Source organism: Myxine glutinosa, chromosome 9 (genome assembly GCF_964187855.1).
Source record: "Myxine glutinosa chromosome 9, kmMyxGlut1.1, whole genome shotgun sequence".
Taxonomy (NCBI): domain Eukaryota; kingdom Metazoa; phylum Chordata; class Myxini; order Myxiniformes; family Myxinidae; genus Myxine; species Myxine glutinosa.
In genome coordinates this window covers 65,731,985-65,746,147 of record NC_136269.1, presented here as the reverse complement: position 1 = coordinate 65,746,147, position 14,163 = coordinate 65,731,985, and the positions used below count along the sequence as shown (strand labels likewise).

The 14,163-nt window shown below is 42.8% G+C and overlaps 1 protein-coding gene across 2 annotated transcripts in view; it reads right to left on the bottom strand.

The window, feature by feature from the left end:
* JAG1 (jagged canonical Notch ligand 1) overlaps positions 1-8,407 on the bottom strand; it is a 50,044-nt gene extending 41,637 nt beyond the window's left edge. For both annotated transcript variants that reach the window (XM_068129072.2, XM_068129073.2), the window contains exons 1-5: positions 8,099-8,407; positions 7,594-7,920; positions 1,824-1,875; positions 388-642; positions 150-210 (exon numbers count right to left, since the gene is read on the bottom strand). In XM_068129072.2, coding sequence (XP_067985173.2) covers positions 150-210; positions 388-642; positions 1,824-1,875; positions 7,594-7,920; positions 8,099-8,179 — 776 coding nt within the window. In that variant the 5' untranslated portion in view covers positions 8,180-8,407. The remainder of the gene's footprint in view (positions 1-149; positions 211-387; positions 643-1,823; positions 1,876-7,593; positions 7,921-8,098) is intronic.
* Between the last annotated feature and the right edge of the window lie 5,756 nt (positions 8,408-14,163).

Below are 14,163 nucleotides of genomic sequence, written 5' to 3'. Positions count from 1 at the left end.
ATATTTTACATATTGTATTTACCGATACTTCTGCACACATGCCCTAGTGGTTTCAACAATGCACTTTATGTGGCGGAAGCCTTTCAAAACCTGATATGCACATTGCAACAAGCCAAAGCCTCACCCAAGAACCATTCGATTGCACTCACTTGCAAATGTTAGGCGCGTCGCAATAGCCATGTGTAGATTCACATCCTTGCTTGCAAACAGCTGCAACACCGAATTAAAAAAAAAAAAACATTCATCAGTGTAAATCATGGAGAATTAGTCACACTTCTTCAAAGCATAAGATATTTCAAAAATGGTGTTTCATTTGATGTTTTTACTCCACGTATGTTTAGCAAAAACTTGTAGGATGAACGAGTGAGTGTGCGAGCGAATTGGAACCTTGGTTGCACTCTTCTCCCATCCAGCCATCCACACATGCTTTATTTCCATTCAGGTCACAAGTGTAGTGGCCAAAGAAGTCATCGCGTGGCCGGCACAGGCGGTTGCAGCTGAAGCCGTAGTAATGGTTTTCACACCGCACACGCACATTGTATTCGATGTCGGCCACGGGACCGTGATGTTGTAAGGTCTGCCAGGCGTCACCGGGATTCATCATTCCAGAGTGCACAGCTCTCTCAATGAGCTCACCGCCAACTACAGCAGTGGGGAAATGAGGGGGAAAAGGAAGAAAGGAACAAGGACAAAAGTAGGGAAATGGGACGGCAGGATAAATGAGCAAGACAATGGTTATTCAGTACAATAAAACTGAGATGCTCCAAATCGATCAATCCAGCAAACTGGTAATTTCATTTGAGCAAACTGCATCAATCCTCCATACTTATTTTTGGGATATATATGGCTCCTCCTGTGTTAACGTTCCTCGTATTGACTGCCCAACTGTGCGGCCATGTGAGTCCAAAGAATGCCAGAGACAAGATATGCAACAAGGCTTTACCCACTCAATCAATGAGCAGCTCACTCATTGCAAGAAGACTTGCTTCATTTCCTCGTCCAATCGCAAGACAAAAATATATAAATGCAATTTCTCTGTCGGTGCATTCCTTACTGAAACAGACACTACAATGTGACTACTTAATCTCACACCGATACATTTGGAATATCGAGCGCAAAAAATATATATAATGTGTCCATAGAGAAACAATGCTTGATCTGAAATCACATGATAGCAACCTTGAAAAGTGTTTCAACTAATACAAGTCGATTGCACCAAAGAAAAATACATTCCACATATAGTAAATCTAATCGGCTTGTTCTTGTCAACTACCCAACTCATCCACCAAGTTTTGCCAGAATCCGCCCACAACATTTTTAAATGTCGTGCTATACATCGTTTTTGGCCCCGTCTCTCAATCAATCACTTTTGAAATTCTAGTATACGGATCTTCACCAAAGTCTAATCAATTCGTCCTTTTCACACTCCCAACCTCTCCACCAAATTTCGTCCGAATCCGACCATCAATTTTAGAGATATCCTGCTTACAGACAACCAAACAGACATGGGTAAAAACATAACCTCAAATGATTTATGCAAGACTGAAAATAGCACCACTTGGTATAAGACCTCAAAGTTAATGGTGCAATTTGAGATTCTTGTGATTCCAACAAGGCTTCAATGTTAAACCAACAAAGGTTTACAAAACGAATGGCATTAATGGCCTTTGTATATGCCCAAAACAACAGCACCTGTTCACACTGCAGCCTCAAAGTGCCACTACTGCTGGACAATACTCAAGGCTACCTTTCTGTGACAAATCCTTGAGACATAATGAGAACCTTTAAACTCAATGATCAAGAAAATCATAAAAAATACTTACTTGCCGTGTTGTTGTCTTCATCGAATGCCTCCAAAATTAGCGTGTAGGATCTCTGCAATGTAAATTCGGAAGAACAAAGTTGAACTGATTAGAAACGTCGGATGACAGTTCTTCCTTCAGATTGTCAAAAAATAATGCACAAGTATATATATATATATGCCCACAGGTTAGAATGCCCACAGGCTACAATGCATGGTCACACAATAACTTTGGGGACAATTGGCCTTATGAGATGGCCTTTTTTAAAATAAAAAGGTAAAAAAAAGAAAAGAAACATTGCATCAAAGCTGAGGACATGCACATGTATATCACAGTCCAACAAATCTTGCAAATTAGTGTACATATTATGCACATTGGCCCAAAGCCCAAAATGCATGGTCAAACAAACACATACATCCTAACCCATAGGCCTAGAATGCATGGTCATCCAATAACTGGAAACAACTCTTATGGGAAAGCCTTTTGTACACGTACCAAATAAACCAGGAGCAATCTAATTAATAAGCATGCAAAATGGTGGAATTTTGACTCCTCCGCTGGATAGCTATACCAGATGACATAAATATCAAATAATATCTCTTCACTGGAATGGTGACCGTGAACCCTCATTTCACGCAAAGAATTACTGAGAGGGTTCCGACCAATATGGAGTGCCTGTCACACACACATCGACCCTATTTAGGCATCCATTACACAGTTTACGAGGGTTTAGGCCAGCAGGGAAATAAGATTTATAGAGTTAATAAAGAACTTCTGGCTTATAAAGTCAGTGGATGACTTCCTCAGGGCTGGAGTTGGTGGCTGAGTATTGAGGTTTATGGGTGCAAGGAGGAAGGAGGATTACAAGAAGGGATCATCAAAAATATGGTCCCCCCCCCCCCAAGGGTTGGGTCGAAGCTCAGCAATCCGAGACCATTGTGACTGTAAAAAAGGGGTGGCACATGCCATGGATCTAGACAGGCCAGCCTTCTCCTCTTCCTTGTCCCCATAGATATTACATATATATATATATATATATATATATATATATATATATATATATATATATATATATATATATATATATATATATATATATATATATATATATACATACATACATATCTGTATTTTCATTCATCTGAAAATACAATGAGGCTACATGAGTGTGGAATAAACCTGAGTGTTCACATGGGTGTTAATTCACAGAAGGCAAATATTTAATATTCATTCAACTCATCTTTTCCAAAAATTAGTCTTCACGAAAACTGTTTTTTCAACTTCTACAAATCCAGATAAATGAATAATCACTCCAAACATCCATATAGCTCTTCCAAAACCAAACAGGGTGGGCCAGCAATCTCCCTTGACCTGCCTGTCTTTTCAAGATTGCTCCGCACACCACCATTGCTAGCTGACTCTCCACTTCTCCCACAGCTATCAGGTGACCCCAAGCCTCAAGAAATTGCACCCTGTTTGCCCTTGTCTCACCCTCCCATCTTCAAAAGTGCATTTCACGGCATTAATCCAAGAAAAGTTTGAATCACACAGGAACAGTTTGCACCTCAAAAGGCAAAAGTTCAAACAATCAGACTCTATTTTATGAATTGTGAACAATATCAAATATTTTCACTGCATTTTCTAACTGTCCACCCAGTATGCAGGTAAATGCACACCTTATCCCTTTACCCATCACAGAATTGCTGGTCTAAGGATAAAGTTAATTTCCATTCATCATACAACACAAAATATTTTACTTTGAAGTTCTTTCAAAACAATAAAGGAGCATGGGCATAATGGGTGAAAATGGCCTGCACCTGTGCCCAAGTTCTTTGTCATTCCATATATATAAACATATCAATGTCATAAATACTTTGCCACTATTGTAAGGCAGCACCGTGTTACTTCTGCACCTATTCACAGATTTGAGTGTAAGGGAAGGGGGGGGGGGGGGGGGGAGGGTGGAAGACATAACTGGTAAATTGTGAAATATTTATATTGAGAAAATGCAGAGGTGGATGGGAGGAGGAAGAGGAGTGGTGATAGAAGAAAAAAGGTTGAGAGGAAATAGGAATAAGGGGAAGGGAGGGAAGGGACAGGTAGGTGAATATATGAGGAGCCCGGAGAGGGCGAGGCCAGGGGGGCGGGGGGGGGGAGGGGTCGGTGTCTGGGGAGTAAAAGTTCCACCATTTTGCATGCATATTAATTAGATTGCTCCTGACATTATTGAGAGAATTATTCAATGTCTGCAAGAAAAGAGATTTTATTTTTAAACTATGTGACTGAAACATCCATTCATCCAAATTAAGAGCTACATGCAGCAAGACAAACAACAACCTGCGTGTTAAATCGTGTTTGTGCAATGCACAGATAGGAATGGTTTCTCTATCATCAAAATCAAGGCTGAACTTGCTGTGGGCCGCTTAGAAATAATAAGACTTTCACATCCTGCACAATGGGTTTATTTTTCCCACGCCTTGTCCGGCGTGATAGGTGCAGCTGGCAAGGGCAATTCGGCATGGCCCAGGTCTGCCAAGCATGGCGATGGACCTCACAGGAGACAAGACCGTTTGCTACGGCTCGGGCCACTCCCTGCACTCTAATAAAGCGGCAGCAGAATATGGAATCCCAAGAGCCAGGAAGATGCCCCCATCAGGAGGTTAAGCCATCCGTCAGGCTTGGCTTGACCACCGTTTATCTTAGTAACAGCTGTGGTTAGCTATCCCCCCAACCCTACACTTCTCTGAACCTGATGAACCTCCCACAGGCCAGAGCCTCCATTTTATGGACAGAAGGGAAGCCTTGAAAAATTCTCAACATTGATGATATTTCAGAAGACATGTACTTCAGACAAAAAGGCAGTCCGAGACGCAATAAAAGTATGATGCAATGATGTAAAAACCAAAAACCTCCAAAAAAGCCCTCCTCAACTGAAAAAATTAATATATTCATATAGGTTCTCAATTTCTCAAAAAGGTTTTTTTTATTTATTAAATAATAGGAATGAGATGCAGAAAAAGCTTGTCAAAGAGAACTTTAGTTTGAAATATTAACAAAGAAAACCTTTGAAGAAATGTACAATGGTGAGACAATGCTGGGATTTATAAACTTCAGGCTTTAATGTTTACCCAAATGTAATGTAACTTTCATATAACTTGTAAAATAAAATAATCTTGATTTAACAACATCAAAATCACGATGATTATTCAAACTAAGGCAACTTTCTTCCCAAAAAAACACCAGAAGAAAGCTCACCTAAGAGATGGCACCAATTCCAGAAGTGTTGTGTAAGAAACCGATGTGTCTGACCCGTTCGAAATACGAAGCCGCTAAACCACCTTGTCCAAGGCTTTAGATGCGAGGACGTTTGCAACAGAACAATCTTGGCATTATGAAGAATGACATCATGAAAACGGCTCCCTTGAAGTGTGAGCTACGCGGCCTCAAGATATTCAGACGTCTCGTTGCAAAATTTGGTGGGAATTGTTCTCAATAATAATCGGGTAAGCTGCTGCCTTGAATTAAAACCTCTGCCTCTCAAAAACGCAAGGAGAAAAGTTCAGGTGGGATTGAACTGGCTCCGTGTTGGGATGAAAACTACGCTTCAATAGAAAGGTTATTAAAAAGGAAGGTAACTAATCAAGAAATCTCTTTGAAATCACACATGGCTTAGCTGCATAAGTTTATCATGAAGATGATGTCGTATGCGCGTGGTGTGTCGAGGTTGGTCTGTCACATTGCAAGATGACAGTCCCCTAACCCTAACCCTAACTAACCTAACCCTACCCTACCCTAACGAGTCTAATACTACTAGTCTACTACTACTACTACGACGGCTACTACGCTAGGCTTTGTTTACCTGCCTGCTTCTGTGAGTTTGGTATTAACAACCCCCATGCTCAGAGCAGGGACAATACCCTAGGGTTTAAACCTTAAACCAGCGGGTTTAAACCCTAGGGTTTTTGGTGGCTCCATGAATCACAAACGATTTGAACCAAAGATGAGCCTTTTCTCATTGCGACCACAACACAAATGTTTGTGAATGCAATTCTTGTATTTTCTTTTAATTCAAAGTTTTATTATTTGCGTTTAATAAAAATTGGAATACAAATCAGTGTTAATCCGTTTTTAAGGCAAATAAATTACCTGGAGAACATACATGTGGGTTTGACCCCTCTTTCCTTCCATGCATTCTCCTCCTCAACTTGCCCTTATTAAGTCTGTGGCAATAATGATGCTCACATCTTCAGGTTATATCTCGGGCCTTCAAACCTCGTGTTGTGAATCATAAACTTGAAATGGCTTCAGCCGTACGTCACTACCCAAATCTACCATCAATGACCACCCCTGCCAACGTCAACGACCCCCTCCCCGCCAACCTTTCCAGAGATTAATGTCACGGTTGTATCTGCGTTGCATGCCACTCTTATTCATCTTGATGCAACACATTAATTGTCCCTCAACATCATAGGATTCCTATAGAAATACCAGATGCATTCACCAAGTTTTCACACACCTCACCTATACAGCTTTATAGTATTCTTCCGTCACTTAGCAACCACCTGGTGCTGTCCCAGTAAGGTTCCAGTAGCCAAGGCCTATTCCATACATGGCCTTCACAGACATCAGTCCCATACAGGTGTTGACGGCTGTGTTTTTCGCCTGAGCATGGTCGCACAACCACCAGGACATAAATGTCGGAAATGTGAAGGAAGCTTCTGGTTGGATTGGTGACAAGACCCGGTCGCACAGCCAGCAAACCCATACGGTCAACCCAAACACATCCGGCATCAACAACGACACGTGCCTCGGCTGCTACAAATCTCTTTTATGGCCCCGAGCCCGCCTCGACATTACTTTGTTTACATCCGCAATTTGATCCCAATGACCTACAACCAATATGGTAAACCCATTGCCAAGCACGATATTCTCAGAATCGGAATCAAAGAGGTACCTGCCATAAACTATACTAACATCTTCCATGCAACAATTCAAAAGTTTTAGCGATGCCCACCAGTAAAGTTAACATATCCTGGTACTCAGGAGGAAGAGGATATGGTAACATCCTACAAGCAATCATGGTGGGCAGACAAAGGAATAATGGGCACTCTGAAGCAGCACAGCAAACAGCGGAACATCAACACTTTTACTGTCAATGTTTTAGCACCTGCGCTGAAACTTTCTTTGCATGACATGTATGTCCTTACGAGGCGTTTCACCCCTCATGCGTGCAAGAACCGGTGAATTTGCCGCACATGCTTCAGAAAGCTATGGCGGTGCTGGAGAAGCTTGAGGTCTTTACGGTGGCTTTCAACGTCACTTTGGAGTATTTTTATCCATACCGTGGCCGGAGTTTCTCAGCACAGACACTATGACGCGACACGCAACAGGTGCAAACGAGTGGACACTTAAAATTAAATAATTACAATCAATTATATATATATATATCAGAAAGTGATGTTTCTTTTGATGTTCAGCATATATATAATTAAAATAAATAAATAAATAAATAAAAAATAATAATTACAATTACAAGTGGACATAAATAAAATTAAATAATTACAATAAATTATATATATATATATATATATATATATATATATATATATAATTAATTAAAATAAATAATGGAAATATAAATAATTACAATAATTAGAATTATAAGTGGACATAAAAAATTAAATAATTACAATCAATTTAAAAAAATTAACTTTCAGGCTCCAATGAGATTGCTGCACAAAGCAAGTCGCACGTTGATCCGGTCACTATCGGTATGACCCGTGGCACTCACCGGCCATGCGAAGTGGAACGGAACGGTGATGGTGCCTCCGTTGGGTCCACGGACGTGACGCCTGCCCTGTCCCGGACGCGACCTGAGCTGGAAGGAATTGCCACCGAGAACCGAGCTCGAACCGGTGCCGAAGGTGCACGGACCCGCGGAGATGACGCGCGCCTGGTACTCCTTGAGGCACACGCGCACGAAAGTGTCGCACTCATCGTGAGTGCAGCGACCGTCGCCGCTCTGGTATCCGTCGCAGCAATCCCCCGTGGCAAGCTCGCCTTGCGAGTTAAGCACCGAGACGAGCCGGAGCTCGAAGTAGCCCGACGCGGAGCTCGTCTGGTCCGTGGAGAGGGTCGAAGGGACGGGACGGGGATGTTAAGGGGAAAAGAACAATCCAAGAACCAACAAAGCAATAATATTAATATATCATCATATGCACAATGGCTATCCTTATCCAGGGGTCTTTGTTTGCCTCTTAGCTCGGGTGGACCGCAGTTAGCGCGGTTTGGCTCACCTGTACCGTCAACCAGAGGGTAATCCAGAGGAACACGAGAAGCGTCTCCGCCGCGTGTTTGAACATGCTTCGAGCGCGCATGTCGCACTCACTCCCGCCAAGGATGTGTGTGCTTAGCAGGACACTCAAGGGGAGAAAAGTATGATTAAAGCGCAAGAGGACGTGCGGGATGTCGGGTCATTCAGCTCGAGTCATGCAGCCTCTGAACGAGGGTGGGGAAAAAAAATCCGAACGGGAATGAAGGACAAACTCAAGCTTGAGGATATTTGAACAGAAGAACCTACCCGCGGGGAATTCTCCGCGAGGAATGCCTGGGGACAAGCGTCTCGCGCCTCTTACGCGAGCCGTCGGTGAGAGCGCCCCGAGAGACGCACGCCATTGGCTGGGATCGCGCCGGCGAGTCACGTGAGCGGCTGAGTGGGCGGGGTATCGGGCTGGGCCGGCCCAGCGCGGCCCGGAAATTGGGCGGAAATTTGGATGGAAACGCGCGACGGATTCGACACGGTTCGTGCGGGGTCCCAGGGAGGCGTAACGGTATTCGCGATGCGGCCCCTTCGCTTTGTCCCCGACGCCTCCTCATTGTCCCTCGAATTAGAAAATGTACCTCCGAGAGCCGTACCTGTACCTCTACCTGGACCTGTACCCTCCAAGAACATTTCTCAAAACTGCATTAAGGCTGCAGTGACGAGCAAAAACAGTAATTATATAGAGTTACAAACAAAATAATTAATTATTACAGGAAGTTATTACAACCTTTTCACACGGATTTTCTTACTGATTTGATGCTCGTCATCGAAATATTTTCACTTCATTTACAAATTTCCGTTATAACTACAACTGCACTTTGATGTTGTACATTCGATCCGACGGATATTGTACGTTCCAACAGTGATCGCAGGTATGACGCATCATGGAGCACGCCATCTTTCAGACCTGACCCTATGCACGGTTTGCTTGTGGCTGTTGAAGATGTAAAGGTATGAATTACTCCGAAAAATAGACGTGTTATACTACTACTATTACTACTACTATTATAACTACTATTAAAACTAATACTTCTATTACTAGGCTACTACTACTACTACTACTACTACTACTACTACTATTATAACTACTATTATAACTAATACCACTAGGCTACTGATATTACTGGACTACTACTACTATACTATTACTACTATAACTACTATTATAACTAATACTACTGCTTCCATTACTCATTTATTACTACTACACTATTCTATTACTACTAGTCTACTACTAGTAGTAGTAGTAGTCTAGCTACTACTAACACTACTACTACTACTACTTTTTTTTTTTGTATACTGAATCGAGGCTCGTGAGAGAGCTAACATTTACTTCACAAACAAATCAACCAGACAAACAAAATATATAAAAAGAGGGAGCGGAAGACAAGATGGGGAGAGAAGGGGAAGCACACAACCACAACCTACTACTAGTCTACTACTAGTCTACTACTACTAGTAGTCTAGCTACTACTACATCTACTACATCTAGTACGACTATACCAGCTACTAGTCTACTAATTCTATTACTACTAGTCTACTACTACCACTACTACTATACCAGCTACTACGAGTACTACTTCTATTACTACTAGTCTACTACTACTACTAGTCTAGCTACTACTAGCACTACTACTACACCAGCTACTACTAGTCTACTACTTCTATTACTACTAGTCTACCACTACCACTACTACTCCTACTACTCCTACTATACCAGCTACTACTAGTCTACTACTTCTATTACTACTAGTCTACTACTACCACTACTACGACTACTACAACTACTACTACTATACCTACTACTATTACTACTACTTCTATACCTACTACTACTACTATTACTACTACTACTATTACTACTACTACTATACTATTACTACTACTCTTATACCACTACTACTACTACTACTATGCAAGCTACTACTAGTATAGTACTTATATTACCACTAGTACTAGTCTACTATAACTACTACTACTTTTACTATTACTCTAACTATACTAATACTACTAGTCGACTACTACTACGACGGCTACTACTACTATAACTAACAGTGCTACGACTACTAGTACGAGTACTACTACTACTATAACTAATACTGCTACGTCTATTACTACTACTACTACGTCTACTACTACTAGGCTACCACTACTACAAGTCTACTACTATACTATTACTACTAGTCTACTACTACCACCACCAGTAACACTACTACTACTATTACTACTGGTCTACTACTACCACCACTACTACTACTATACCAGCTACTACTAGTCTACTACTTATAAATCTACAGGTATACTACGACCACTACTACTACTATACATATTAATATTAGTACTACTACTACTACTACTACTATTACTATTACTACCTGTCTACTAATGCTATAACTAATACTAAGTCTGCTACTACTACGAGTCCACTACTACTACTTTAACGATTTCCTGCAACGACTACTACGACTACTACTACTACTACTACAGCTAATATTAACTACTAGGCTAGTTACTATACCAGTCTACTGCCTCTATTACTAGTCTACTACTACTACCACTACTACTATTACTACTACTATAGTAGGCTACTACTACTACTTTAAGTAATACTGCAACGAATACTACTACTACTATCTACTAGTCTAGTTACTATACTAGTCTACTGCCTCTATTAATACTAGTCTACTACTACCACTACTACTATTACTACTACTATTCCTTTGACTGTCCCACCGGGGCAGGTTCCATTCTCAGTCTTTCACCAACTGGATGGCCAGGCATCACGTTCGAATGAAGGCGTTTCGGATAGGAATTTGTAATTTGTTCAGGGTGCCGGAGATAACTCGCCTACTCTTCACAAAGGTCACCGTGGGATATTTACGTCCATCCGAAGGAAGGAGCGCCCAGCGCACCGTACGTGAAACGACAGTGTAGTCAGATCGGGAATCGAATCGAACCCACACAAAGCCAACTCAGAGGCACGAACGAGTCTTTATTCGTGCACAGAGAACAATGAAATGAAATAACACCTTGAGGACAATTAAAATAGAGACAACCAGAACTACCAATTCGATCAAGGAATCGGTGAAATAATAACGGAGCTGCTGTGATTTTCGCAATCATGGACTTGTTAAGGCGGTGTATAAATTTGCAAGGTTGTGTGCACAGCTATGGAGCACGCTCGTGTTGCAAGAACAGATGCGCCAGATGGACGCGGCCGTGGAGGTATGCTTGATGAGAAAGGGAACGAATGCTTTCAGACTTCGGGAGAATGAGGTCCCAGATGAGCTTGACCTCTGTTCGGGGTTCCAAAGTGGTGAAGTGAGTGAGACGCGTTTTCACCACAACCATGCATTCGTGCTTCGTGCGTGACGTCATGCAATCCCTCGCCCCGCCCCTCCCCCGGGCACGCCCTCCGCCCTCCCCTCAAGGCTCAAAGCATCATCGATAGTCGAAGTCGATACACGCTGAGGACTGAGGTCCTCGCACACGTCCCACGACTTGAGGACACGTGGACAATGCGATAACGATTGGAATGAACCGATGGATTATTGCATTCCCAAGAATCCCCAGGAAATACGCAATATTTTATTTTTCTGTTTAATTAAAGACCCCACGGTGTCCTTGGCGAGGAGCAGGCGAGCTATCTCCGACACTCTGGACAAACGAGTATTTTTTTTACATCGATTTATTTAATTTTCACGCATTCTCGTTCCACTCCAAGAAACGTTTTTTTTTTGTATTTTTGCGGAAACTTTTATGAAAACGAAACGACTTTCGCGAGTTGTAAAAAGAAACGAAGCGCAGTAAAAAAAGAAAGAAGCGGAGCACCGCGCACTTCCGGTCACGGCGGAAGTGGGTGCTGCGGTGCATCACGACCCGCTCGAGCGGATCCGACGGACGTCCATAAGAATCCCACGGCCCATTGTTTCCTCCCCTCCGGCCATTTAGCGCCGCGGCGAGCTCATGACACCAGGAATCCCATATCGAGGCGGCCATGATTGTCGAGACATCTGCCGATGGAGTTCCGAAAGGCACTTGCGCGCCATAAAGAAAGGAATCCACACAGAAAGAAGAGACACGCGATTATCCAATGAATATCTCTTTAAACCTATTAGTCAATTACCGGTTCATTAAACATCCTGCAAAAGCTCATCTGTCGCAAAGCTCCATAAATGATGCAGATACACACGGTCATTGTCCCCCGGGAGTCGTGTGCCTTTCTATAGGAGCTCCTTTTTGGAAACATCTTTCGGGGGTCTTTTAAATCTTGTAACGGGGGTCGTCGTCGCCTTTGTGGGTGTCAATAATTTATGCAAATCCGAATTAGTTCGAATCAATTGAGCCGGCGCGTATAATGCGGGGCGTTGCGGATGGTGATAAATGCATCGGGCAAAAGTCCTTAATGATGTGCAAAAGGCGCACTAATAACCCGCGCGTCGACGCGCTCAATGGCGCAGTCTGTCAAGCGGCATTCAGGGCTCGGCCACAAAAGTCCCTTCTTTTTTTCCGGGGGAATGCGCTGCCGAGGCGCGCCCGCAGACCGGCCATTGTGCGCCGCGCGGCAGATGCGCGCTCTCTGAGGCGCCGTGAAATCGATTCGGACACGGGGGGGGGGGGGGGGGGGCGGCGCTCCTCGGGTTTCAATTACCATGTCATTACGGTCGATCTGACGCACGTCGCCGGCCCTGTCGCCCGACCCCACGTCAGAAAAAGAAGAAGAAGAAAAAAATAATTAAATAACTCCGTCGTTGCTGCGACTCGATATTAATCGACCCGAGAATCTTCTTCACCCGAGCACGCTCGAATGACCTTCGCTTGCCTCGCATTGATGACGTCACAAACGATTGATCGGGGCGGATCAAGATTCGTCGAGAAACGCTTCTAGGCTACAGGCGATCGTGGACTCGACAACATTTGGCAGGAATTTGCTGATTGTTCGGGATGCCGGCGATAACTCGCGTCCTCTGCACCATATGCGCAGTGGCAACACCGTCTGCGAACCACCCATCCGATAGTTTATAGCCATGAGCATGCACATGTATATGTATATGTATATATTCATGCATTCATAACTAGAACGGCACTCGGTAGAGAGCATACCTCCGCCCTGTTGGCCATATCACTCAATGGTGAAGAATCACTTAAAAATTCCACTAGCCGGATCAGGATCTTCACCAAAATTGAATCGATTCTTCCTCGTCACACACCCACCCGGTCCAACAAGTTTCGTCCAAATCGATCCATAACCTTTTGAGATATCCTGCTATATATCGTTTTTGGCCCGATCTCCCAATGGTGAAGAATCACTTTACAAAAATAAATAATTATCATATCCGAATCCACATTCAGGTCTTCACCAAAATCGAATTTATTTGTCCTCGTCATACACACAACCTGTCCAACATGTTTCGTCCAAATCCATCCACAACTTTTTGAGATATCCTGCTATATATCGTTTTTGGCCCAATCTCCAAATGGTGAAGAATCACTTACAAATTAAATAATTCTCATCTCCGAATCCATATGAGATCTTCACCAAAATCGAATCGAATCGTCCTTGTCAGACACCCAACCGGTCCACCAAGTTTCGTCCAAATCCGTCCACAACTTTTTGAGATATCCTGCTATGTTTCGTTTTTGGCCCGATCTCCCAATGGTGAAGAATCACTTCAAATTCCACTACCCGGATCAGGATCTTCACCAAAATGGAATCGATTCTTCCTTGTCACACACCCACCCGGTCCAACAAGTTTCGTCCAAATCGATCCATAACTCTTTGAGATATCCTGCTATATATCGTTTTTGGCCCTATCTCCCAATGGTGAAGAATCACTTTACAAATTAAATAATTATCATATCCGAATCCACATTCAGATCTTCACCAAAATCGAATTTATTTGTCCTTGTCATACACACAACCTGTCCAACATGTTTCGTCCAAATCCATCCACAACTTTTTGAGATGTCCTGCTATGTATCGTTTTTGGCCCAATCTCCAAATGGTGAAGAATCACTTACAAATGAAATAATTCTCAT